This window comes from Anopheles merus, unplaced genomic scaffold, assembly GCF_017562075.2.
Source record: "Anopheles merus strain MAF unplaced genomic scaffold, AmerM5.1 LNR4000579, whole genome shotgun sequence".
In the NCBI taxonomy this organism is placed as follows: domain Eukaryota; kingdom Metazoa; phylum Arthropoda; class Insecta; order Diptera; family Culicidae; genus Anopheles; species Anopheles merus.
Genome location: NW_024428159.1, coordinates 13,752 through 38,468, shown reverse-complemented (window position 1 = coordinate 38,468; position 24,717 = coordinate 13,752). Strand labels below are relative to the sequence as shown.

Sequence of the window (24,717 nt, the reverse complement as noted above, 5' to 3'; positions counted from 1 at the left end):
AAAAATCACAGCTTTACTAAATAATTCATCGTCTATTGCAAAATTTGGAGTGAATTTGATGAGCGGCGGATCAGCGAAACTTGGAACACAGAACAAAATTAGATAGAATGAAGGCACGAAAGTATGTTAGCTGCATCCTGCTTTAGGGCATATATAGAAACAACCCACACGATGTTAGTTGCTACATGATGATACGACGAGAAAAGTAAAAAAAATCATACAAATACTGTACTTTCTGTTCGTTTGTCTCAATGTTTCAATGTCGTTTTTACCATTTCTTCTTCATGTTGTCGTTTATTATACAATCGAAAATAATCCCTTAATTGTTAGTGTACACTTAAAATGACTGATACTGTGAAAAAAAAAACTTACGCTACTACTTCTCGAGATTGCTCAGGCTGCCGCTTGCTGTCCCTGAACCTTGGACATTTCCGTCTTGAACTTGGCAATCGTTTCCCGTGCCAGCTTCAGCTTCTCCTTCAGTAGTGCAATTTCCGATATTACCTTCGCCTTCGTGTCGATTATGTTTTCCAACGCTTGCCGCTGCTTTTCCTCAACTGCAAAGAAGATTGATAATTGGCAACCCGTTAGAAAAGCGTGTATTGCCCACTTCCTCTCTCGGTCCGCGCTAACGCCTGACGCTTACAATCCGTATCATGCTTCCAGCTGCCGGTAGTGACCGGTTTTACATTCGTCAGCTGCTGCTGCATCAGCTGGGTCGGTTCTTGAACACCAGCTCTTCGTACTGCTCTGCGCACACCAGACCCTTCTTGCCCTCGATCTGCGTCGAAACCTCCCCATCCAGGATGGGCGACTGGAACAGCTTCAGGATGTGGTACATCGTGACGGCCGCTCGGTGGGATCGTGTGAAGTGGATTTTGATCACAATCTCAAACTCGCCCCAGCCCGTCTCGGTCACCTCGTACGGGGGCTTCGTGATGATGCGGTTCGGGTTGGCGTAGCTTTCGTGCAGCTTGAAGTGTATCTTCTTCACGTACGACTGCATATCTTCGTTGTGGTACGGCTTCACGTACACCGTCCACTGGTGCGTGTGCCCGTCCTCTTCCCGCTTCTTGCCAAACGAACGGGCCACATTGCCGTACACCACCGGTTTCACTATCGTCAGCCCCTGGGGAGGACAGCACGGGAAGGAGAGAATGCATATGGAGAGATGCGTGTAATGAGTAGAGCGGAGTCGTTCCTTACCTTAACCCGGCCCCCCGAGTCGGGACCGAAGTGCGTTAGCATGTTCATGTTGAGGGTGTTAACTTAAACACAAGAAAACCAAAGCGAATTGCGGTTTTTACACAAATTGTAAGCGAAAGTGCGAGCTTGTACACTCACAAAGGTTGTTTGTAAACAAAATTCGGTACCGGCAGCTGTCAAAAGATTGACATTTCAGCAAGCCACACAAAAGGGAAGTTGAAGTTCTCTTTAGCTTACAAATAAAAGAGAACTTCAAAAGCAGTTGTTAAATTCTCACAAAAAGACCACTTTGTGTGGAACTAAAGCAATTTCCTAGAAAATAATTGATTGATGTATTACAGCATGGCAAGTTTTTGCTTATCATCGAAACCGTCTATTGGCACGACTAATAGCAATGGCATTTGCAAAACAAAGGACTCAAAATGAATTAATAAATACCAAATCCAAATTATTCATTGCTTACAAACAAACTGCGCCCCCGTAGGTTAGTGTATATCGTACGCGTAAAAAAAGCGTAATTATATTTTTATGTCTAATGTACAAAGAAATAATATTGTTTTTAAAAACAATGCATTCATTACAAATTTACTAAACCACCGAGATTCAATTATGATTGAATGCCGTAACCTATTGCCACCGCGCGCAGCTGCTCCTTTCCCCCGCAAAACGCTTCCGGAACACACGAATCGACCGAGCGACTATTTCAAGTGCCATTCGTCATCGATCGATATTATCACATGCAACAGCGTAGGCAAGGGATGTGTAGATGTGTGTAAACCACATCGACGCCGGCGGGTTTGTTATGCCCGAACGCGCTCTGTTGCATGTAATTTTCAGCTCGCATTCCCATTTTATCGCTCGTGCGGTGCGCATCGGGCTGGTCGTCGACGTGTGGCGCAAGTGTATCGAGCGCTGTAGATCTTGGTAGTAGTCTCCTAGTACATGTGAGAGTGACCGGCTCTATCGTTTGTGTGCGTGCTTGTGAGGTTCTGGTTTTTTTGCGTAGTAAAGAAACACGTGTTCTTGTAGAAGATTTCACGGGGAAAGCTCTGCGTGTATTATCGTGAAAGGAATTATTCTGCTACGGGGTGAGTTTGAGTCGGTTGCGCCCGGTGGTTTGCAGTTCACCCGCACAGTGAAATACACACCTACGCATCTTATCAGTAAGCCACAGTCTCACATACACAGAAATGCGCGCGCTGACGCCTCGGGTGGTTTAGCTGGTGACAAGCTGGAAGAAAAAAGTGTTCCCGTGTGTGGCTCATTTACTACAAACAATACATACGTATGTATGTATAAAACTGAAGTACATAACACTCCGTAGCTTGCTTCATATAGTAGCTTGGCGTTAAATTATGGTGTTAGGGGCGAGGAACAAGCAAAACGTTTGTTGAAAACATTTCCTTCAAACACGCGTTGGTGTAATTTGCCACGTTGCTGGCAACGTTTTTGCGCTTTCAGCTTATGACTCATTTTCGGGGAAATTTTCCTTCATTTTCATACGGCACCCTCACTATACGCAGCATTCGAAACGCTTTCCGCTGAACAGGCGCGAGCGCAAGCTGTGTGGCTAGGCTGAAAAGGCAAACCGAGAGAAGAACGCAAAATAGATGAAAGCGAATGCGAACAATCAAGTAGGCATCTGTGTTTTTTTTTTTACCTGTAAAGCGAAGCACAATTTACAGGTGTTACGAAACGCATGGAAGAAGAAAGAGAAGAACAACATCCACCGCACGCGCGCCCCAACTGTATCAACCGAAAGCAATCCACCAAGGCTTGCTCAGCATAATAGTCGCAGGCTGTTTGAGGCCGACGAGAAAACCCCCACCACTACAGCAAGCCATGAATTTATCATGCTGATGATGTGCGGTGGTGGTTGGTGGAGTCCAGCCCACCACGGTCCCCCAAAACAAGCTCCACAACAACACACCGGAGGAATACCGGTACAACATGCGGCCCCTGGAGTAGTAGACCCCTTTCATTTGGATCGATATTTTGGCCCTGAAATCGATGTGTTCGGTGTAATGGTGGCGCGCATTTGCCCACCCGGTTAATAATCTCACACGTGAAAGTTGTCCTCTGTTTGTGCTTGGTGGCGAATGCAGTCGTAGCGTGACCACAACACCGTTGAATTAGCGTGACCCCGTCCGTTAAGTATAGCTTAAAAAAAAATGCCGGCAAACTGGTGCATAATCATGGACAGGCAAATCTTGATTGAAATTCTTCCTCACTGGGGAAGAGAGCAAATTGGCAAATGCTAGAGTAAAGCAAACATAAAACAGCTATGAAAGGTATTTGTCACCCTTTATAATTTCAACAATAACGGAAGAGATTAATCAACTTGAAGGCGAATGTAAGCCGTGCATTCTTTTTTCCTTCTGCCTTTTCGATTGATATGAGGTCTCGAAAGTACGGCCCCGATAGACGCTCTTATCTTATCGTGTTTAGCATCTTTTGCTGGAATGGGTTTATTTTCGCAGTGGCCAGTAAACTTCCTTGCCTCGACTTGGCTAATTTGCAGAACCACTTACAGCGTAATTCGAACGTACCTGTGAGTAAATAGCCCTTGGCGTTTGCAAAGGGCCAATCATATCGTCGAACTGCAAACAGAGAACTGCACTAGACTAGACTAGCTTGACGGCTTCAAGGACGAAAAAAGGTGTCTTGTGCGATGTATTTTAATTGAAATAAGTTCTTTATGTCTATTATATGCAATACAAGTTAAGATAAATTTCTCTTTTCATTGGGGGAAAGACTAATTGCCATTCATTTCGTTTCAGATTTGTATAACCAGCTCCGAAAATGGCTCTTTCAACGAGTGCGAATTTTATCAAATATTTATTATTCTTGTTTAACTTTTTCTTTGCGGTGAGTTGAGATACTAAAAAGCCACACCAACCAAATAACCAATTTAATCTTGCATTCTTTTTAACCCTTCTCTCTCTCTCTCTTATCTAGATCACGGGCGTGATCATTATGGCGGTTGGCTTAACCGTGCAAGGCGCTTATCACAACTTCCGCGACATTCTCGACGCAAAGTTCTTCAGCATTCCCACCTTCTGGTGGTGATTGGATCGTTCATCTTTGTGATTGCCTTTTTCGGGTGTTGCGGCGCTTACAAGGAAAACTACTGCATGACCCTAACGGTAAGCCGCCATTTGCGTTCGGATGCTAATTGTCTCCTGCCTCTCCTCCCTGTATTTAATCGCTGTGTTTGCTCATCCCGTGCTTGTTGTTATTTGCAGTTTTCCGTCCTGCTGATCTTGATCTTTATACTGGAACTGGCGGCCGGTATCAGTGGGTACGTGCTGCGCAATGACACCCGCGAACTCGTGAGCAATGCACTGAACTCATCGATGAAGAGCTATGGCGGCGAGAACGCTGGTGACATTACGCTGGTTTGGGACGAGATTCAGGTCGATGTGAGTATCTGAGTAGGATTTGAACATGATTTTCCTATAGCATCAAGAGCTCGGGCTAATATTTTCTTTCCAATTCCAGTTCGATTGCTGCGGAGTGTACAACAGCTCCGACTGGGGACGTGCTAATGCGGCGAAATTCAATGAAACTTTCCTACCGATGACTTGCTGCCGGCAGCAGACGGGTATGCAACATTATTGCATGAACTATGAGGATGGTGATTAATAGTTTTTTTTTTTTGCTGTTGCTTTTTCATAAAAGGTGCTGTCGGATATGTTGCTTGCCCGGATCCCACCAGTGCCACGCTGCGCAAAACGGGATGCATCGATTCGTTCGGTGATTTCATCAAGGCACACGCCGTAAGCCTAGGTGCTGCTGGAATAGCACTGGCAGTGATTCAGGTTTGCTTCTTAAGCTACCATTTATTCGTGTGAGATTTAAGTAATAATGTTTTATGACATTTTTTTCTTCTTCTATTTTAGTTCTTTGGAATTCTCTTTGCGTGCTATCTGGCCAAGCAAATCAAACTGCAAGGCGTCAGCAGCTATTAAGGATTGAAGTATCCTGTCGTGTTGCGGTGTATTTTTGAACTCATAAAATGTTTGAATTCCTGCTTCGAAAAGAACCATTACACACACGCAAAACATGCAAATATACTGTAACCAAGTTATCTAGATAATAGATACACGTGTCATTTCACTTTAATTTTATGAAAGAAAGGGACGGAGCCATCCATAAGAGACCCGGAGTCGCTGAAGTCGATCCATATGGTACTTAGGTTCAGTAGATGCAAGACTGCATAAACGATTCTGACCAGTCGGTGTAGCGAGTTCGGGCCAAATCACACCCAAAGTAGGTAAGTAACATCCAAGCAGCGAACTAAACCTACTGTGGATCGACCCGACGCGAACTCGCTGCACCCACCGATTGGAATCGATTCCAATTGGATCGCATCCGACTCTGCGTTGCGTAAGTTACTTTACATTAATTATTCCTTATCCCATCCCCTTATTGCTACCAAAATATTCGTTTACTTACCCCGTATACATCCTGCACTCGTGGGGTGGTACATTGGGTCTATTTTTTTTTTTTTTTTTGAAGATCATCGGAGATGACAATTGATTTTATTTTTAATAACGCATTCCTCTACAATTGCAAACCACACTCAGGGCCAACGACAAGGCTCCCTAATTCATCAACTTTACATCGGAACGCTGAGCCATATGTTTGTAATCAGTATGGACGTAGAACTCTTGGAAGGTCGGCTCCACCAACTTATCCTTCGGGATCGTCTTGAAAACCGGCTCACCATACCACGTGCCAACCTAGGAAGCGAGATTGTATACAATTAGAATCACAGCGACAAACAAACGACATCTCGCGCCCATCGTACCTCCCAGCCTTCGACATTCTTCATCAGTTCGGCCTCCTCGTCACGGTTTCGTCGCAGCTGCTTCAGGTACTCCCGGTCGCGCTCGGCAAGCAGCAGCGGATAGATGACGTTTCGCGCCGAACGCATCTCAATCTCGTTCCGGTGGTTCTCCTTCACGTTCAACCAGTACAGGAACAGTCCGACGGTCGAGATGCCGGCATAGCCAGCGATCATTTGCCATCCTGCAACAAGGTTTGGGATAATTATTTACCGCTTGTGTGTGTTTTCCCATCCCTTCCCGGAGGAAGGAGTGTGTTTGTGATGACATAATCGACACTTTCGCAAACTGTATCTACCTTTGAAGTAGGTTTTCGCTGGCACGCGCTTGAAAGGGATGTTCTGATAGCCACCCTTCGGTGGAAGATCCTGCAATTTGGCGGGGCTGCTCATCTTGAATATTCACGCGAGTTTGCTTCTATCAAAAAAACAAAACAGAACCGCAGATCCCTGCGGAAGACGGTTCTTTCGCAAGCCGAGCAAAATCGTGAAATTTTTGTTTTGGTACGGGGGGCTGTCAGTTCCAATCGCGGCTAACGTCATTCGCTTGTCGTGTCAATTTATAGGCCTTAGTTGAATACTTTGCACTTTCGGTCGTCGGCATCGATAAGTGTTTTTGAAAGGAAATTTGGAAAACCGTTGCAATTTTGTAAATCTCACACGAAAACGTAAATGGCAAACTTGTTTTGTATTCATACATCTATTCTTCGAAGTATAATAAGTCATTCAAAATAACATACCTTATATTAAATATTGAAATAGAAAATAAAATTAAATAAAAACCTTTTTTATTATTTTAAATTATTGATTATCTAATTTGATATTAGATATTAATAATATAATGTCTATTTTTTCGTTGTTCTTGACATGGCTTAAACTGAGCCATTAACACAATATAATAATTTTGAATCATCATACTGCTAACCCTCATTGACCGCCTCCAATTTTTAAGGGTCCAATTTGAATTTTTTTAAGATGTTCACGACGCTCGAAACTTACAAAAAACATCATTTTTCTAGTAGAATGAAAATTATGGTAGTTATCCATTTGAAGACCCTTTTCAATGTTAAGTAACTGTTTAATTTCTATTTTATTATTCCACTAAAAGCTGCTTTAAACCGCTGCCCGAACGACATTCTTCAGCTTGCCACGCCTAGCGCCGGTTCATATGTATTGGTAAATGACTAAATTGTGTTATCATATCAGTCTTATCTATCTGCACTAACTGATAAACACGCTGCAGTACTTTTTCCCGCTTGGCCGATTTGCCAGATGGAGGGGAGAATCCAAGGCCCGCTAAAGCTGACTAAAAATGTACGACAGCGGGATGGATACGGAACTACTGGATGGGTTACATCTTTTCCGTCGATATCGCAATGTTGACCAATTTGGAGTATGCCAATGGGTTCGGCTTTTCAGCGTGGAAAAAGCCCTCGTCGGATTGCGTAAATAGTCGCAGCTTGCGTACCAAGAAAAAGGCAAACGCTGCTCCCAATAGCTGCAATGGAATAGAACAACATTTTATATTCAATTTTCTATGCATCGTTCAATCCAAAAGTGTATCGTACCTGCAGTATCACCGCTCCAAGCGTGTTTGTTATCACCGTATTGCCCGTTTCGTAGAATATTTCGTACACTTTGCTGTGGCAGCCGGCGTCGTAGATTGTGCATTGCGTAGTATCTGCAAGATCGCAGCAGGAAAGTGGGACAAGCTGCGCTATCAGATCTTTATCATCTTCGGTGATATCGTCCGGTGGCATCGCCATCAGCCAATCGGTATAGTTATGGACGCCACAACATTTTAACTAAAACATATAAAAAAACACTCATCATGTATTAAACGCCATCTGCATGCTTAAAGTAAATACGCGAATACAACTGACCTGCATTTGATACGAATCGACGTACGGTTGCCAAGTAACGTCAACGGGATACTGATTAACCGAAAGCCACAGGTTCGATTCCATTTCCGTTTCCATGCGATCCCGCTGGGTGTACCCGATGAATGCAACCGTGCACTCCATCAATGAAAACACGACCAAAAGGGAACAGAACTGACACGAGAAAAGCACGTAATTATCAGTCCATCGTTAGGACCATTTGATCACTTCGCCAACAACGAACATCACTTACTGTATACAGGAGTGGTCGATTTTCTCTCCAGGTCCCGAGGAATCCTATGAATGCTAGCACCAGACACAACGCTCCGACCAGCAGCAGGAACAGGATCAAACGATACATCCGAATGTCCATCAGAACATCCAGCAGTTCATACTGCATCCGGGCGACCGTGCCGATGGTTAGCACCAGTACGCCCAAGTACTGCAAAAAAAAACTTTTTGTATTCACTTTCCTTATACATTGCACCATTAGCTAATAGTTACGCAAAGCATCGTGCAGATCATGCAGAAGAAAATTTTGATCCATTTTTTGGACCATCCTCCCGTTGGGGTTTGCTCCTTCATTGCGATTAACTACGCGTCTTCGACTGGGATTTCACTGCACTGCGAAGTGAATGATGTACACACTGGAGACTGGAGGCGCGTGGAGCAAATAGAAAAAATAACACACTCACGCACACACAGGCGCACAATCAGACTCAGGGCGAGTAAGGCTGATAAGAACACACCGGTGGTTACCACATCTTTCCGGACGTTTTCCTCAACACCGCGCCGAGCAGAAGGGTTCAGATTGTTTGTTTTTCATTTGATCGTTATGCCATATAGCACGTTTTACCGGGTCTCTCCATTGGAATCGTTCGTTGCTGAGTTATTGTTGTAGAGACATTGGATTGCAATGGTGCAGCTCTATGTAGCTATGCTGTTCTGTTTTGATCGATGCATGGTATGATCTAGTATGTGTTCCCTTGCGTTCCATGGCAACTGTTCTGATGATCTACTTGCGCCCTATGATGATGCGCCGCTTCATTCCAAAAGCATTCCTATGTCATCATAGAAATAGCTGGTGCAAGCAGTAAAACACATTCACAGCACGTTCAGCTGACAATGCAAATAACGGAGGAGATGACTGGTGCGGTAAGAAAATCTGTGTAAACGTGCGCCCAAAGGGAATGCTTGTTTGCGTAGCCACGGTCGGTGGAAGGGATCGTCAAAATTCTAAATAGCATTTCGCTTATCTTGTTATTAATTTTGATCAATCTGTATTAGTTTCCGTGCTGCAAAGTGAAATTAGGGAATTGAGAGTGGGTAATAATCACGAAATCTTCAGCACGAAACAAAACAAACCGCACCGAACAGGGGGTGGTTGTACGCAAGCTGAAATAACGTAAACAAACCTGCAAGCAAGAAACTTATACGGATCTTGAGCAAACACGTTGTATGTGCGCATCTTGGTTGAAGGGAAATGTCAAATTTGCAAACGTAAACAAGTCGGTTGGCGCGATTTAAATGTTTACGTTTTCGTGAATAATCTTGTACGCCGCCCGTGTCGGTCTAATTTGCTTGTTCTCGTTGTGCGTCCTGTGTTGCGTTGTTTGCCTACGTAAAATGCCTCCGAATCTTATGCTATCAGTGATCAAACTGGGCCAGAAAAGGCAGAATGATGAGTTAAAAGAGTTGCTCGAGAAGCTGCCTTCCTCGCAAGTGAGTAAACCGTGCCAACAACGTTGTGAAATGCATCGTGTAGCGACGCCCTACGAATGTTGATCGAAATCCCTGTTCTATCCTTTTAGCTAATCGATATGGTTGTTTCGAACATTGACTCCATCGACGGGTACACGCTCTGGCACTTCACCCTGCTTGGGCTGGCCAGCTCGGATCGATGTACCGGCAAGCGGTTCGAGCTCGTTATGGCCGTGCTGCAGCACTTGAACGTCGTTGAGCTGTCCACGAAGCAGGTGTTCGATCTTATTGCCCGTCTGCTGACCGATTTACCCTCACTCACGCCGGAACAGCTGGTCGAGATCTGCGAACTGTGCATCGAATCGATTCGGGCCGGCGATCCCAAATGTCTTACCTGGAAGCATTTGCTTCCGCAAACGCTACTGCAACTGTCGGGCAATTCCGGTCGGCTCAATGCCAACGGGATGCTACTGACCGGTGCCGAATACCGGCAGAAGGTGCTGGAGGAAATCTTCAAGATGAAGCTGCAGCTCACCATCCTGACGGCGCTGTGTGGCATGTTTCGCGATCTATCGCTCTCGAAGGACGAGACAAGCATCTTTGTGACGAAAGTGTCGGACAGCCTGAAGAACATCGAACCGTTGGAGCTTCCGCCGCTGGCATGCCAGCTGTTTCACGTCTGCCTAAAGCATCCGTCGCTGCTGGTCGTGCCGCTGATGGCGCTGCAGAAGTACTTCCACAAAAACTACTACAAAAAAGTGCTGTCGAATGAAAACAGTGATACGACGGACTTTGATAGTATTGGTACGGTTGTGGAGAAATGTTTTAATAACAAAAGTAATAATAAAATTTTCTTTTACAGATCGCTACTCTGATAGCGAGATCCGGGAGGCGGAAGAAACCATCCTGTTCCATCTCTCGAACGTAACCGAGTTCCGGGTCGACGAAGCGCAAACGGTGGCAATGTTTAAACCGTTTCAAAACAACCCGGAAGTGCTGCTGACGCCCTTTCTGGTTGGGGCGCTGCTTGCGATGAGCAAAATTAACCGCCAACCGGACACCACCGATGTCGTGTCCTCGCCCATAATGGCTTTCCTCATCAAGCTGATAGCGATCAGCGAGCAGGAGCGAGAAATGTGCAGCCAGTCCGCGTGGTGCCGTGGACGCATCGAACCATCGGTTATAGCGCGCATCGATCAGCTCTTCAGTATACTGACGGAGAACAGCCAGGAAGGGAAGGAGGTGGTAACGCCCGGGCTTATTAATTTTGCTTTCGCGCTACTGCTCGCTAAAAAGCAACCGAAACTGCACGGCATAGCGATCAACTTCTTTCAGCTCTTCATCAAGCGCCGTTTTATCTTCGGCAGCGGGATCATTGCAAAAATTAAAAAGTATCTTTTTGCCGACCTGGAGGAATCGCAGTTTAACACGTGCTTGACGACGCTAAGCTTGACGAACGCACTCACCGTGTCGGAGTGTACGAACACGATACAATTCATCATGGATTATTTGCTGCTGGTAAGAGAAGCAGTCGTTTGGGTAGTTTACTGTTTTGCGTGAACAATAATGTTTGTTTTCCCCCTTTTGTTGTAGATCAATGGAACGCATGCAATGCGGTTTATGGCATTCATCTTTCCGCTGCTTCGAATTTCACATACAATCCGCGATCGCTACATCGAAGTGCTGCGGAAAGCGATGTACAATGGGTAAAGATGAAATGTCGCTTTGCCTCGACATTCTCCTACAATTATCAAATTATCCTTCTGTTTTTCAATCCATCCACACAGTGAAACTTCCACCCGTATAATGGGTGTGTTTGGGTTCTGTTCGTTGCTGAAGCAACTGAAAAACAATAATGCCCGCCGTTCGATTATGGGCAGCGGTGGCGGCAACTACACGCAGCTAACCATCTCCGGCATGTCGCTGCTCTCCCAGGCCGTCTATGGATCGCAGAACAATCCGAACGTACATTTCGACATGCTAACGCTGGAAATAATGGGCATGCTGCGAAAGTAGGTCTCGTGGCTTCACTGTTTGGGACCCAATTTTAAGCAATTGCATCTCTTCTCGTCCCTTCTTTCAGATGCTTTACCCAAACGCTGGAGGTGCGACAGATGCTGTACGAAGCACTCGGAAGGGCCGTTGAGTTCAACACGCAGCTGCTGCCGCACGTACTACAGTTCATTGACTGGCACTTTGAAAGCTTTTTTGGAGAGAATCCCAAAGAATCGTTCCGGATCGACTTTGACAAGTGCGTCCGGTACAAGGGTGAGATGGGCGAGGACTACTATTCCGCGGACGAACAGCGGCCCATAGTGGTGTATGACAATGTGGGACGCTTGACAGCGTTCATGGTGCACTGTGTGGTGCTTTGCGATCAGCATGACGTTCAGCATGATACGGGTGCGGTACGGAGCACGTTGCAGCTTGTTGTCGAACGGATCGATAATCTGAGCGTCGATGATCTGGGCATAGTAGGACCTGTTGTCATATTATATCATCGCTTGTTAAGAGCAATTTACTGTACATTCATATGCTGCTGTTTTTTTCTATTTCACAGGCTGGCACGCTGGATGCGAAGAGTCTGGTCATTGCAACCCAATACTTAAACATGCTCGAAGCTGCGATGGCATATTGCGCATACAAAACGCAGCCCGACAACGTGCTATTGCGCGATTTCGTACGGCTGTTCAAACATCATCAACATTGTGTTGAGAAATTTAAGGTACGTGTTATCGTGTTTTCTAAAACCTATTACTCTAATTCAGTACTTTTACTTTAATGTGAACAGAAAATGGAGCCGAAAAAAGGAAACAAAAAACAAATTTCAGAAGCTTCAGCCAACGCATCAACGTTGAACGCCTCTTCCAAGACAGGAATTTCGTTTAAACCAGAAAATATTTGGGACTTGGCCACTGTTGAGAGAATGCTTCACATTTCGCTTGAGTAAGTGTTAGCAGAATGATAATAAAATAACATATCCCTAAAAATATATTCCTTTACCATCTTTTCAGTACCATGACCAATTACGGCAAGGAAGAAGATCTTAAAATATTCCGCGGCAATCGCGATCTGCAGCAGTACATACTGAAGATTGCGTGCCAAAAGCTGGAAAGCTTACGCTCCATGCCGGATTATTGGCAGGTGAACCATAGCAAACGCATATTTGGCCATTTGGCTGAATGCACAAAGCTGGTGTACGATCGATGCATCAAGAAAACGACCGAGCTGATCGGTAACGGTGGCCTCCTGGTAGCACAAGCCGCTGTAGAATGCTTTCGGCAGGGCCTTATCTCGGCCGTCGAGCTATATGAACGGAAGTTCAACGATTTTCTGCAGCTGATATGTTAGTTTGCTTGCTGTTGGTGCTGTTTGCAAGAAAGAAAAGCCTGTTAGTTGACTGCTTCTATTTGCTTTTAGGTTGCACGATTGGACCATCCTTCAAGAAAGAGTTGTTTGCGCAGCTGCAAACGATCGTAGACGAATGCTTCAAAGAGGGATCCGAACCCGAACCGATCGGGGAGAAAATCGTCGTGGGTTTGCTGCAGTGCCTCGAGCTGCTGTACAAATCGTCCGTTGCTAATCAAGACCACTTGACGCAGGGGTACGATTGGTTGCAAAACTTCTGCATCAACACCAAGCTGAAGCAGAAATCGTTTGCTATCATTCATCGGCTGTTGTTTGATTTGCGCATCCGCACACAAACGGGAGCGTACTTTGATTCGATAGCAATGCGTTTGGAGCTTAAGTTTGGCCAGATTGCAGCAGAAGAGACGAGCCCGCTGTTTTATTTTAAATCGATCACTTCCGCCACGGCCGAACCGACGTTCCACTATCTGTGTGCGATCTTTCGACAGCAGTTGGAAGAAATCGAGCATTTGATTCTGCGCACCAACAGTCTTATGATACGTTTGAAAGTGTTTGGATTGGACGATACGGATGAGAGTAAGTACAGTGGCAATATTGCGACCCAATCCGATGACCAAATAATAAAACAATCTCTTATCTTACAGCATCACAACTGCTCAAGTCCATCGAACGATCGATCTGCTCTCAGTTGGTGCACATTCTCGGCTCGCTGACACATTTGTGCAATGCAAATTTGCCTCTCGGAGCGACGATGGATGCGCTGATCAAACTCTTACTTTTGGTTTACGGGTGTCTTGCCAACTTGAGCAAACATTTTCTGGCTCGTCACGCAATTGTTCCGATTGCTTACGACGTTACTAAGTATGTTGTCGGTTGGCTTATATCCTAAAGATTCCAATAATTTTGTCGCTTTTTCATTTAAGGTTTAATTTAGTGGTGAAATCATCCAAACCACTTGCTTCAAAGATTTACGACCTTATTCCATTCGTCGAGGAGAACATTATCGGGCAGGACGAAGGGGACGAACCGGTAAACTCGGCGAAAGCGAAATCAAATCGCGATAAGGTGCTGCGGCAGACAAAATTGATCCCCAAGCTGGTGTTTCGCATTGAAACGTTTAACAAAATCGTGATGCAGCTGAGCAAGAAAACGAAGAAAGATTTAACCTACCTGCTGCACATGGGCACGGTGCGCGATTTTCGCATCAAAACGTCTGCACTGGTAGAGGCCATCCAGCGGACAGTGACGGACCGAACGGAGATGGACGAGGACGAGGAAGCAGTTGAACCACAGCTGGATCCGGACAACGCCGACGACGATGGTGATGATGATGATGGTGAAGGAAGCATTAATCATACGGCCTGTTCGAATCGTTCAGAGGTAACGGGTGCCGTCAAGCAAACGAGAGCTAACAAAACGTCCCTGAGTGCGGAAGCGCTTGCGTTGAAAAATTTAGCCAAACTTAACGAACGCACCAGAAAGGCGGCGAAGAAACGTGCCTTGGAGCACGCAAGTGAAGAGGTGGAAGTGGACCCACCGGTGGCGAGTAAAAAAGCCAAAGCGGCCAATAGGAAATCAGCATCGGGCTCGAAAATAAACAAACGTGCACTGGAGGACGTTAGTGCCGTACAGAATGTGGAAAATGTGGAGCCTGGCGTGCAGCCTGTTACGCGAACACGTACGCTGGGGTTGCCAAGACGAAGCGCAAGAAAAAATGATACATAATGAAGATGGAAACATAGAATGGCACATTGTGCTACAAAATCCATGACACAAGGTAACGAATAAATGAAAATTTGAACTTCTAGCAAAGTTCAACAGAATAAAAAAACATCGAAAAACTTGTAACTCTGTGTGACAAAGCTACGTAAGTATACATGTGGCAGTATTAGGAATTACAAAATAATCAAATAATTGTATTCATCCGTTCTCAGTTCTTTATTACGATGAAGATAAAACTAAAATGAGAGTAGGCGTAATTTGCAGGAGTAAACCTGAACCCCTGTAACAGTTGACAGGTTACTTTAGTAGTGTTAGTAAGGATCGATCTTGCCCAATATTTAAGACAAACCCCGTCAAATACTAATGTACTCTGTTACGCTATTAGAATGGTATCTGTTAGCCTGATGCTGTTGGTGTAGGGGCTGGTGTAATTACAATACACCGATAAAACTAGGCTAAAGTTCTTGTACACATTGACAACACTGTGTTATAATCTCTATACTGTCAGCACTGTGGCACCATAGAGACGATCTTTGCAGGAGGTTGTTGTGTCTGGCTCGTCGAATTTACCCTCGGACTCGCCGTGTGTGCCAAATAAGTAAGTACAGCTTCTCCCTAGCTTACAATGTTTCGTTGCCTATTTAATGCGTAACCAAGTTACAGTTTCGCTGTGTAAAATATACGAATAGTCCTTTCAAAAAAGCCAACAATGAGTGACGCGGTGTGCCGATTGTGTTTGCGTGACGTCGATCCAGACGATAGTGGCTCCTCCGTATTGGACGCAGCGTTCCAAAAGGCACTTGCAGCTGTGTTTAGGTTTAAGGTACGCACAATCAATAAACATTAGAAGGGTTTAGCAAGCTACCATTACTAATGGCACAAATTAATCTTTTTGTTTCAACACAGATAAAGTTTAATGAGGATTTACCTCAGTACACCTGCAAGCAATGTTCGTGGAACGTATTAGACTTTCACAGCTACAGCGAGATAGTGAAAAACAATCAGGAAAAGCTTCTCCAGGATACGTCACAAACGAATCGATCAAATAACACATTCACCGAAGACTCCTTCGAAGGCTTCGAAGATCAGGGTTTAGAAGAAAATGGACTGGAAAAATTAAGCTCAATGAAAACGGTTGAAGAAAACGGTCACATTATTTCCGATAAGAAGCAGGATTTGGAACACAGTGAAATGACAAGCGAATATCTGATGGACTGTGAAACAACGACAAGCCTAGTGAATGGTGCTGCTGACAAACATTGTTCGGTTCTAGTTTGTGAAGAGTTCATAATCTCTAATCTAAATAATGAAAACGATTCATCGAACAGCGATACAGTCGAAACACCCATCGAAAGGGATAACCTTACTGCCGATGACCGTTTAATACCAGCGGGTGATGGCAATGAAGAATGTGAAATTTATAACGCAAATGCAAAACGAAAACGTGTAAATAGCTCTACAGATAAGGACACTGCTTCGGTATCAAACGGTTTGAAATTACATCAAGAACTGTTAGCTGGCAAAACTGATGAATCGTACGCCTGCGAAGATTGTGGAAAAACATTCGAAACCAAATGGCAATCTGAATATCATAGCCAGAAGCATCATACCACCGTAAAGTGTCCCTGTTGCAACAAGTCTATACTGGCGATGGACTTAAATTCACACATACTGACCCATCAGCGAGACTTTCGGTGTAGTTTATGTAAAAATAATTTTTTAAGCAAATATGCTTTCCGAAAACATATGAATCTGTGTAAAATGGGTGACGTTAGCAAGGGAGTATGTTGAGACTCGTTTTTTTTTTATTAAAAACTTGAAAAGTAAAATAAAATTTTGTATGTAACGAGTAAGCAAGCTGACGGATAGCAACGTAGGAGACCACTGTATATTTCTAATTTTATTAATAATAATAAACCAAACCAGTAGAAGTGGACCAGTGAGCAAAACGACGGTACGTAAACCGGAGCAACGGTATTTGGAGCAATTTCTTTTCTTTGAAGTTATCGGGGATATTGCGTAGCAAAAAAAAAATCGAAATAATACTGATCTTGCAGGAAGTATGAAAAACAAACATTGGAAACGGGTTTTCTACTATCTACTTCACCCTTGCTGTAGCAGTACAGCGCTCTGGTGGATTATGTTGGTACTAAACCAGCGCTGTCAATAACGTCAAACATCGTACGATCAAAACAAACCAATTGCCATAAACATTTTGTTACCTTCACGCGCTCCAGACGCGATCGTAGCGTTCTGTGCCGAAAACTGGTTGTTTTATATCAAATTATGTTCTTTTTTGTTGAGAACAGTTTGGTGAGTGTTTAGTGAAGCAAAAACAAAAACGCGTCCACAAGAAGAAAGCGTTGAAACCCGTGCCAAAGCAGCAACCAAGCGTAAGGAAGCGGCGTCGTTTGGCAGCGCCAGAGCCCATACAGCGTCTGGGTCGTTAATGGTACTTTAAGGTTGGTTACAGTTTTTCTGTTTTGTGTGTCTGTATTTATGATGCTAGTGGGCCATTAAATACCTTCCCCAGTATTGCACTGTTTCCTAAAACAGCTGCATAAACATACCGTATTGCTTTAATCATCAACCCCATGAATAGCTTCAGGCGCATCGCTCGGTTCCGTAAGGACACTGTTATGAAAGAGGTGTAACACCTTCAGAAGATTGTGCTTTACACCATTATTAGGAAGGAATGTGTGTGGACAACTCTTGGCTCATGATTTAGTATTTTTGCTGTCCTAGACATTTGATTTGTTCTAGCCTAGCCTCCTGACACGGATGCTATCCCTTTATCCTTATTATTCATGATACCACGGTACAGTTCATTCAGTTCAGTTCAGTTTGATACATGATACGACTTTCTAATTTTTGATAATATTTCTCACCAAAACGTATCACTCCTACTGTAATGCATGCTGGCTTACATACCATAAGCAGGCCAAGACGGGCGAAGGTTATAGTGTGTAAAATAAAAAAGAAGATTATAAAGAAGGGAAACCGAAAACGTCTGACCGAAAACCTATGGTCACAGGTAGCAAAGATTCCAGTTGTGAATGTCAACCAGAATCTGTTAACCAGAATCTTCGATGTATGTATACGAAAACGTTGCAATTGGAAACGAAATAGGAATCTTACCGTTACTGCTTTTGAAGTTTAAAAATGTACCCAACACTCACCTGAATTTCAGCAAGTTTATCAAAATTGTTTCAAGAGAAATGAAAGCTGCAGTTGCCTAGATACAACGATTACTTTACTGATTCTGCTGATAGCAATGCGAACAGTATGATATAATGTTCTAAAAACATCAAAAGAAACCACAATTTTCTAAGTCAGTTTTGACAACTTGTACGATCGTTCCCGCTTCGAGTGAGTTTGGGAGAATACAGTCAGAAATCAATAGTTTTAACGCTTTTTATTTGGCCGCTCAATGATAGGCCAATCAAATCAATTACAAAGTATGCGTTTTTTTTATTGGAAAACCAAGCTTCGTAAAAAAAAAACAAAAATGCAAGAATCCCTACTCTGGCTCTGGAAAACTGTATGCGATTCCAGATTTAAATCATATTTGACTCCGCAATTCTGAACCAGTCCGTTTGAGTCCGATTGAGTCCGATTGTGTCCAGCGAGTCCAATCGAATGCAGTCAAGCGCAAAAGGGCTATCAAAATTAAACTTGGACGAGTGAAAATTAACATTGGGCCAGTCCAAACATGTCGTTGGTGTCAGAGTAAGTTTCGTTAGCGACAAAACATGCAGCACACATTGCTAAATGTCTTGGAGCCCCCTGCTTTAGACTGTTCGTCAAATATCTCTAATGCAGCCCTCAAAGTGGAACTATCCAAATACGGACAGATACAGGATATCAAGGGCCTGGTTTGGGAGAGTCCATAGCGTTTCGCAGGCAACAAAAGAAAGTGCAAACGAAAAACATAGGCCAAGCAACAATATCAACAAAAAGGAACGGGAAGAAAGTAAAACACAAGAAATGCTCTAATTCAGAATATAATCCATGAAAAGATATTCAAACACGCACAGGCCTTGAAAAAAGTTTAAAACTAAAAAACACACTGAAAAAGAAAACAACCGATTCAAACGAACCATGAAAATTTTAAACCAAGAAGCAAACACCATGATATAAACATATGAAGCCTTCCATTATCTACTGTCATCAAAATTAACAAACCACAAACAACAAAACATTAGAAACATCCTATACCAGAAGATCTCCTTCGACTCCAGTTAGTCGAAGTCCATGAAGATAAAGTTTGACTCTGAACATGGGGATTCAAACATAGGAGGATACATCACCCTCTTTTGCAAAATAGAAGAAGAAAGATCACCAGAAAGGCCCGCGGTTGCTTCGAGTTAAAGACCGCGCTCGGATAAGGACGGTCCCGTCCCTTCCCGTTACTGTGACCATTTCACGCTATGGGCTCGGAACATTCCACGCAACTGCCGGGAACAGCCGCCGACGGTGCCCTGCGCACAGGCAGCCTACATCGCCACTCGACGGCCAACCCCACCGCGTCCGGTACGTCCTCGTCGACGCCTGGGCGCTCCGGGCTGGCGGGAGGCGGTAGCGGCGGCAAGCTGCAACGCGGCAACACGATTGCGGTCACTGGCACGACACCGGGCGGCGGGGTGGACGATGGCTACTCCACCTCATCCGTCACACCGTCCTCGGCGTACATCTGCGACTCGCGGCCCGTCTCGCCACCCATGAGCGTTTGCTCCGATTCCGACTTGCCCTACATCTCCTACACAGACAAACCGATCGGTGATTCACCGAAGCTGCGCAACAAGCAGCAGGCGAAGCAGACCAAATCACGCCCAAACAGTGCGATTATCATGGGTAGAACGTCACAACAGCACCAGCCCCACCACTACCAGCAACATCTCACCCAGCAGCTGGAGGGCAGGGGTGGCAAGGGTCGACCCACAGCCGCACCGACTGGTGGCGGTGGAAGCGGCGGGGCGCACAGCATCGTGGTGGTGAAGTCGGCCGCCGCCCGGGACGTTGGCATCGAAAAGGATGACGACATCGTCCGACTGCAGAGCGTGCCGATGTTTCTGCCGGTGATGCGCGGCACGCTGACGCTGCCGGCGAACCGCGACCCGGAAGTGCTGGAGCGGCTGCAACCGACCCATCTGATCAACATGTGCAGCCGGCTGCAGTCACACTTTAACACGTGCGCGGTGCACGTGTCCTCGGAGCAGCAGCAGATAACGAACCGCATCAAGGAGGTCGACCAGGAAGTGTCGAGCGCGCTGGCCCAGCTGGTGCAGAAGCAGAAGCTGTACACGTCGTACGCGGAAACGTTCTCGAAGGTGCGCCAAATCTCCCAGCAGCTGACGCGCTGCAACGACATACTGAACCAAAACATCGAGAGCATGGAGTATCTGAACAATCTGCTCAGCGTGGAGGACCGGCTCGAGCCGTTCGTGTGGAAGACGGAGTAGTGGTTTAGGGGAATAGCGTTTAAGAGCAAGGAAAGCGCAAGGCAAAACGGCACATATGGTGGGCGGGTGGTGTAACTCTAGTCGTGCTCTGCAGTGCAATAAGCAGCCAAAACAGTGTGGCTCAATGCTTATCAATTTAATCAGTTGTATTGTATTGTTGTTTATTGAAAAGATATTGACCGGAAAGCTGTCTTCCGGTTATTCCTTATCACTTATAATTACCCTAACTCTTAAGACTAGCAATAAATAATACATAAAGCACCGAACAAAAACGCTTTATTACGCCAGCACAGTAAACCTCGTTTAAAATCGGGTCATTTTCACTAGAAGCTCATCTATGGCCGACGCCAGACACACCGAAAACTCCGCTGTAACGGAAAAAAACATATGAAATGTAACGCATTGTAACGCTCCTACGACCGATTTTGGTCCCCCTGTCGACGACCGAAATCCTAACGAAATTGCTGTTAGTATGCTTTGGCACAATAGTATGCTTTGACGCAAATTTAAACCTGAACTTTCTTCTGTGTCGTTTTTGTTAAACCGTAGATTGTACCAATTTCCATTAACTTTTGACGTTATATAGATCCTCATCAGTAAATCATTCACTTATCCTCTGCATAGTTAAAACATTTTTTTCCATCATTAACGTGTTTTACTTAACTAACGTATCTTTTAGACATTGTCAACAATTCAACCTACGACGGTTCAGCACACGCTTCACAGTTAAAATTGTTCTTGAAGACGATTAGTAAAAAAAAACTAAAGCAATATCAAGTAAGGCAATGTGTGACATCATTTGCAGACTATGCTTAAAGGACCTGGATGCGGATGATCCGGATGGAAGCTCTATTTTAGATGAAAAGATTAGAAAAGCGATGAACAATGTGTTTTGCTTTAAGGTAAGTACATGTTATCCTCGTAAAAAAATCCAGCTACTGGATTAAATGAAATATATGTTGGTGTACTCATGGTAATATAGTTACGAATACGAATATAGAATACGGGACACTATTCTTAGCTTGAACCCAAGATGGGCATTTTGTGAAGTACAGTGAACCCTCTCTTATTTGACACCTCTCCAATTTTAAAAACCTCCCTTATTTGAACATTTTGCACAGTCCCTTGATTTCCAGTACATTTTTGTTCCTCTAATTTGGAAAACCTTTGAAATCTGTGTCCCTCTTATTTGAGTATGGTGTACCATGGTTATTGAAAGATGTATGCTCAAATTAGCGATTCTGTTCGCAGTTTCCTATAGCAACAGTTAAGGCTGCATACTAAATGTTCTGTCTCTTTCTTGTTTGTATGGACCTTTCATTCACTTTAAACCTCAGTAATTTGAAAACCCCTCTTATTCGACAGTCCCATCGCTTCTCAAATAAGAGAGGGTTCACTATAGTTCGACGCCGCGGAACAGACCACAGAGAGTATTCTGTTTTTTCCCAAAACCGAGCATATATTTGGCCAAATAACAATTAATTTGGGGCTAGAATTTTGCAAATGGTATCGACAATGATAGAACGTTTATGCAACAAAGAAAAAACGTTGCTTCCTCAATTAAGCATGAAACATGAAACATAGTGGGGCCGTCCGCATGTTGATTTCGAGCAATAAAATATTCTACGCGATACAGGGAATTATTGACGTAATAAGCATTAAGAATGTTATAGGAAAGGATAAACCGGATATCAACCTGACTCTGGTTACGTTCTACGAACCGGGTCGGTGGTCATCCAATAGGCTCATGCAGATATTGTGATCACTATAATTAGAAACCCAATTTAGTTATATAAAAATTAAGCTTTTGAATCGTTACAGGTATGCTTTGAAGCGGAATTACCCCAGAACATCTGCAAACAATGCTCCTGGAATGTGCAAGATTTTGAATGCTTTAGCGAGCTAGTGGAGAAAAATCAGAAAATATTAAAACAAAAATATATGCCCAAGAAAACCCCTCATTGCACTGAGGACGGATCCACAGAACAGATGGATCATGAAAACCGCGGACAGGAACCATCGACCCAAAGTCAACTTGCAACAGTATCATCTTCAACAGTATCTGATATATATTTGGATTCGAATGTCTATGATAAACCTTTGGTGGACATGGCGTGCAAGACTGAGCTGGATGAGGTTGATGTGGTAGATGAGTTCCATCCAGATCTTATGGAAACTTCGATCCGGTATAGAACAGTGGCGTACAATTATGACGTGTGGTGATTACAAAATATCATCCGATTATGATACAACAGAGAGCTTCTCTAATGAAGAAAATGTTGAAAACTTCCTAGAAATAATGGAAGAAAACAACAACCCACCCAACGGACCAAGTGAAGGAAAATTAAATAAACAAGAGGAAAAAGATGGCTTGAGGTCAGTGTCAAATCACTGTCCGCCCGATACTAACGACAAGGAACAGTACGCATGCATGGTGCCATCGCAAGACTCGTTGAAAATGAGCAACGACAAGGAAAATGAATTAACAAATAACGATAAGGGAGAGTTTGTGTGTGGTGAGTGTGGACAAACATTCGTAATTAAAAAAAAACTGTACTCACATCGGCAAAACCATCAGCTACAAAAGTGTGTGATTTGCAGTAAAACGTTGAAGCGAAAGAGCTTTCAAAGGCATCTCCTAACTCACAAACGGGAAAACATCGAAAAGGTTATGAAAAAAAAGTATCGTAACAAACCACATTAATTTATATAAAATCTACTTTAGCATGTACGCGAAAACGAAAAAAGCAAAACAATTGTTGTGATAAAAAGTAGTTAATGTACAAAAAAGAAACATCAATGTATGAATGTATGTTAGTACGTCAGTAGTTTTATTATTATATTTCATTTGTCTGGACGCATCACGATTGCAAAAAGAATTGATTATTTGCAAAGCATTAAAATGTGCAAGTAAATAAAGGCTTGAAAAAAAAAGTTTCTGTAAAGATACCGTAATGCTTCGAATTAGGGACATTTATGCATTTTTGGTATCTAATATTTTGATACAAATTCAATTTTATTCAGTTAAACCACTGTATTACTCACTTGACTAAAGCAAACCTTCTATATTTGAGAAAAAAAGATTCAAAAGAAAGATTTTCAATAATTTTACTCGAAACATTCCAAAATATCATAAACCTGCAATGATTTGATTTATCGGACAGCCTCAAAATTCCTTTCATAATCTTAAAACAAGCTAAAATATACACACACACACTATACCTTTTAGTTTTTAAGGTCTAGACACTTTATTCTGGATGTAAAATTTATTTGTATGCAACAAATGAATTAAATCAAGATAAACAATCTTGTTTCGTTATCCGGACAGAATTGATGTTGTGATTTAATCAAATTCAGAGCAGAATATGATAAAACACTGTTGTTTTCGCGTTGATAATTACTTCCACAATAGATTCCGAGGTATTCCAATGCACGTGGACGCGATTAATAGGAATTATCGAAGAAATAACAATGGTGTAGATTTGAAGCAAAAATGCTAAGAATGCCTCTGGTGGTGAACTGACCAACAGAAAATATTTACTTACTGTGGCATCATGGCGTAGTAGGGGTCAGACACATTTTTAATTTATTGTAGTACATCATGGCAAACATAATTAAAAAATTAGTAAGCAGCATGTCCAAGGACTGGGTATGAAGATATTCAATAAAAACATGCCGAATGTCCGGAATTATAACGTTAGTTAAGTATTCCGCGTGTAGTAATGCCAAACCATTGAGACATTTGTTTCCATATTTACCGACAATAAAAAATATGGCTTTGATGTTCTGATTTCCTTATTTAATTCTTTGGACTTTGGATTGAAAGAGGTCTACAGATACCTAGAGGTTCCCTTTAGGATAGTTCAGGGAATTCTCACAATAGCCAATATGTGATCAAACAATGAGACAATGTGGGTGCTTCGTTCGGCATAAAAAATAGGATAATAAATTTGGCATATACCGCGCGAAAGCGGATAAGCTAACAGTTAGTATTTAGTATAAACGATTTAGTATAACCAAAAACATGCAAACTTATTCTCTGAGACAACTGGTACATAACATTTGCATAACTGGTAGGTATGGGTATTGAAGGATGTAATGCGTAGGTATAGGTTGTACAACAGCATAGAGGCCAATAATGTTTAGGCAATCATAAAGAAACGATAAGAAACGATTTCAACAAAAATCATAATTTGTCCTTGGGGCAGAGCGAGAGCAAAGAGAGCGGAAATCGAATAATGTTTCAGAGGCATCAGTATAAATAATGAACAAATAAATGAAGAAATTGAACGAGTGTACTTACTAATAGAACTTTACGAGCCGGGGGGGGGGGTCGTCTGTTTTCATACTTATAATATGACCAGCCCATCGTAGGCTGGTGACGCTGAACGACAGAGTGATCATTGTTCATCTCGTCGTTGTTGCGGTTTCTCCAGTGTCCTTCCACACGCAAAGCGCCAAAGATCCTTTCGAACGTTTTCCTCTTGAACATGACTAAGAGCGTCAGATGTAGATAGAGTCTCAGATG

The 24,717-nt window shown here is 43.5% G+C and overlaps 5 protein-coding genes, 1 long non-coding RNA gene and 2 pseudogenes across 7 annotated transcripts; 4 read left to right on the top strand and 4 right to left on the bottom strand.

Annotated features, from left to right (window-relative positions):
* Window positions 1-238: 238 nt before the first annotated feature.
* On the bottom strand, window positions 239-1,403 carry LOC121602701 (annotated as a pseudogene).
* A 629-nt stretch (window positions 1,404-2,032) lies between these two features.
* On the top strand, window positions 2,033-5,307 carry LOC121602709 (annotated as a pseudogene).
* Window positions 2,604-2,966, bottom strand: LOC121602710. The gene is made up of 2 exons (XR_006006473.1): window positions 2,867-2,966; window positions 2,604-2,781 (listed from the first exon to the last, which is right to left on the bottom strand). It is a non-coding gene; the product is annotated as an uncharacterized LOC121602710 (long non-coding RNA).
* Window positions 5,308-5,718: 411 nt separating the features above from the next.
* On the bottom strand, window positions 5,719-6,460 carry LOC121602705 (NADH dehydrogenase [ubiquinone] 1 alpha subcomplex subunit 13-like). The gene is made up of 3 exons (XM_041931478.1): window positions 6,355-6,460; window positions 6,020-6,240; window positions 5,719-5,951 (listed from the first exon to the last, which is right to left on the bottom strand). Exons 1-3 carry the CDS (start codon window positions 6,446-6,448, stop codon window positions 5,814-5,816), a joined length of 453 nt encoding a protein of 150 aa, XP_041787412.1. The 5' UTR covers window positions 6,449-6,460; the 3' UTR covers window positions 5,719-5,813.
* Window positions 6,461-7,112: 652 nt separating this feature from the next.
* Window positions 7,113-8,699, bottom strand: LOC121602703 (CD63 antigen-like). The gene is made up of 5 exons (XM_041931477.1): window positions 8,440-8,699; window positions 8,189-8,377; window positions 7,939-8,109; window positions 7,624-7,860; window positions 7,113-7,553 (listed from the first exon to the last, which is right to left on the bottom strand). The coding sequence occupies exons 1-5, from the start codon at window positions 8,518-8,520 to the stop codon at window positions 7,407-7,409; spliced, it is 825 nt and encodes a 274-aa protein (XP_041787411.1). The 5' UTR covers window positions 8,521-8,699; the 3' UTR covers window positions 7,113-7,406.
* A 512-nt stretch (window positions 8,700-9,211) lies between these two features.
* Window positions 9,212-16,685, top strand: LOC121602702 (Fanconi anemia group I protein-like). 2 transcript variants are annotated; one of them, XM_041931476.1, is made up of 15 exons: window positions 9,212-9,657; window positions 9,747-10,440; window positions 10,499-11,154; window positions 11,230-11,342; window positions 11,424-11,648; window positions 11,720-12,110; window positions 12,197-12,361; window positions 12,428-12,582; window positions 12,651-12,982; window positions 13,057-13,581; window positions 13,650-13,866; window positions 13,929-14,872; window positions 14,940-15,325; window positions 15,391-15,550; window positions 15,634-16,685. In XM_041931476.1, exons 1-12 carry the CDS (start codon window positions 9,562-9,564, stop codon window positions 14,728-14,730), a joined length of 4,371 nt encoding a protein of 1,456 aa, XP_041787410.1. In that variant the 5' UTR covers window positions 9,212-9,561; the 3' UTR covers window positions 14,731-14,872; window positions 14,940-15,325; window positions 15,391-15,550; window positions 15,634-16,685. The 2 variants fall into 2 exon arrangements, with proteins under 2 accessions (XP_041787410.1, XP_041787409.1); XM_041931475.1 differs by having other exon boundaries at window positions 13,929-15,325.
* A 259-nt stretch (window positions 16,686-16,944) lies between these two features.
* On the top strand, window positions 16,945-22,412 carry LOC121602712. The gene is made up of 3 exons (XM_041931482.1): window positions 16,945-17,040; window positions 20,869-21,091; window positions 22,011-22,412. The coding sequence occupies exons 2-3, from the start codon at window positions 20,975-20,977 to the stop codon at window positions 22,410-22,412; spliced, it is 519 nt and encodes a 172-aa protein (XP_041787416.1). The 5' UTR covers window positions 16,945-17,040; window positions 20,869-20,974.
* LOC121602711 (BLOC-1-related complex subunit 5-like) lies at window positions 17,686-20,455 on the top strand. The gene has a single exon (XM_041931481.1). It carries the CDS (start codon window positions 19,158-19,160, stop codon window positions 20,187-20,189), a length of 1,032 nt encoding a protein of 343 aa, XP_041787415.1. The 5' UTR covers window positions 17,686-19,157; the 3' UTR covers window positions 20,190-20,455.
* Window positions 22,413-24,717: the final 2,305 nt, after the last annotated feature.

Coding starts and splice junctions, on each gene's coding strand:
- LOC121602705 (XM_041931478.1), bottom strand. CDS start 6,448: ATGAGCAGCCCCGCCAAATTGCAGGATCTTCCACCGAAGGGTGGCTAT. Junction 6,241..6,354: donor AGCGAAAACCTACTTCAAAG/GTAGATACAGTT, acceptor ACCTTGTTGCAG/GATGGCAAATGATCGCTGGC. Junction 5,952..6,019: donor AGAATGTCGAAGGCTGGGAG/GTACGATGGGCG, acceptor CTCGCTTCCTAG/GTTGGCACGTGGTATGGTGA.
- LOC121602703 (XM_041931477.1), bottom strand. CDS start 8,520: ATGAAGGAGCAAACCCCAACGGGAGGATGGTCCAAAAAATGGATCAAA. Junction 8,378..8,439: donor TGATCTGCACGATGCTTTGC/GTAACTATTAGC, acceptor TTTTTTTTGCAG/TACTTGGGCGTACTGGTGCT. Junction 7,554..7,623: donor TTGGAGCGGTGATACTGCAG/GTACGATACACT, acceptor ATTCCATTGCAG/CTATTGGGAGCAGCGTTTGC.
- LOC121602702 (XM_041931476.1), top strand. CDS start 9,562: ATGCCTCCGAATCTTATGCTATCAGTGATCAAACTGGGCCAGAAAAGG. Junction 11,155..11,229: donor TCATGGATTATTTGCTGCTG/GTAAGAGAAGCA, acceptor CTTTTGTTGTAG/ATCAATGGAACGCATGCAAT. Junction 12,362..12,427: donor ATTGTGTTGAGAAATTTAAG/GTACGTGTTATC, acceptor TAATGTGAACAG/AAAATGGAGCCGAAAAAAGG.
- LOC121602711 (XM_041931481.1), top strand. CDS start 19,158: ATGGGCTCGGAACATTCCACGCAACTGCCGGGAACAGCCGCCGACGGT.
- LOC121602712 (XM_041931482.1), top strand. CDS start 20,975: ATGTGTGACATCATTTGCAGACTATGCTTAAAGGACCTGGATGCGGAT. Junction 21,092..22,010: donor ACAATGTGTTTTGCTTTAAG/GTAAGTACATGT, acceptor GAATCGTTACAG/GTATGCTTTGAAGCGGAATT.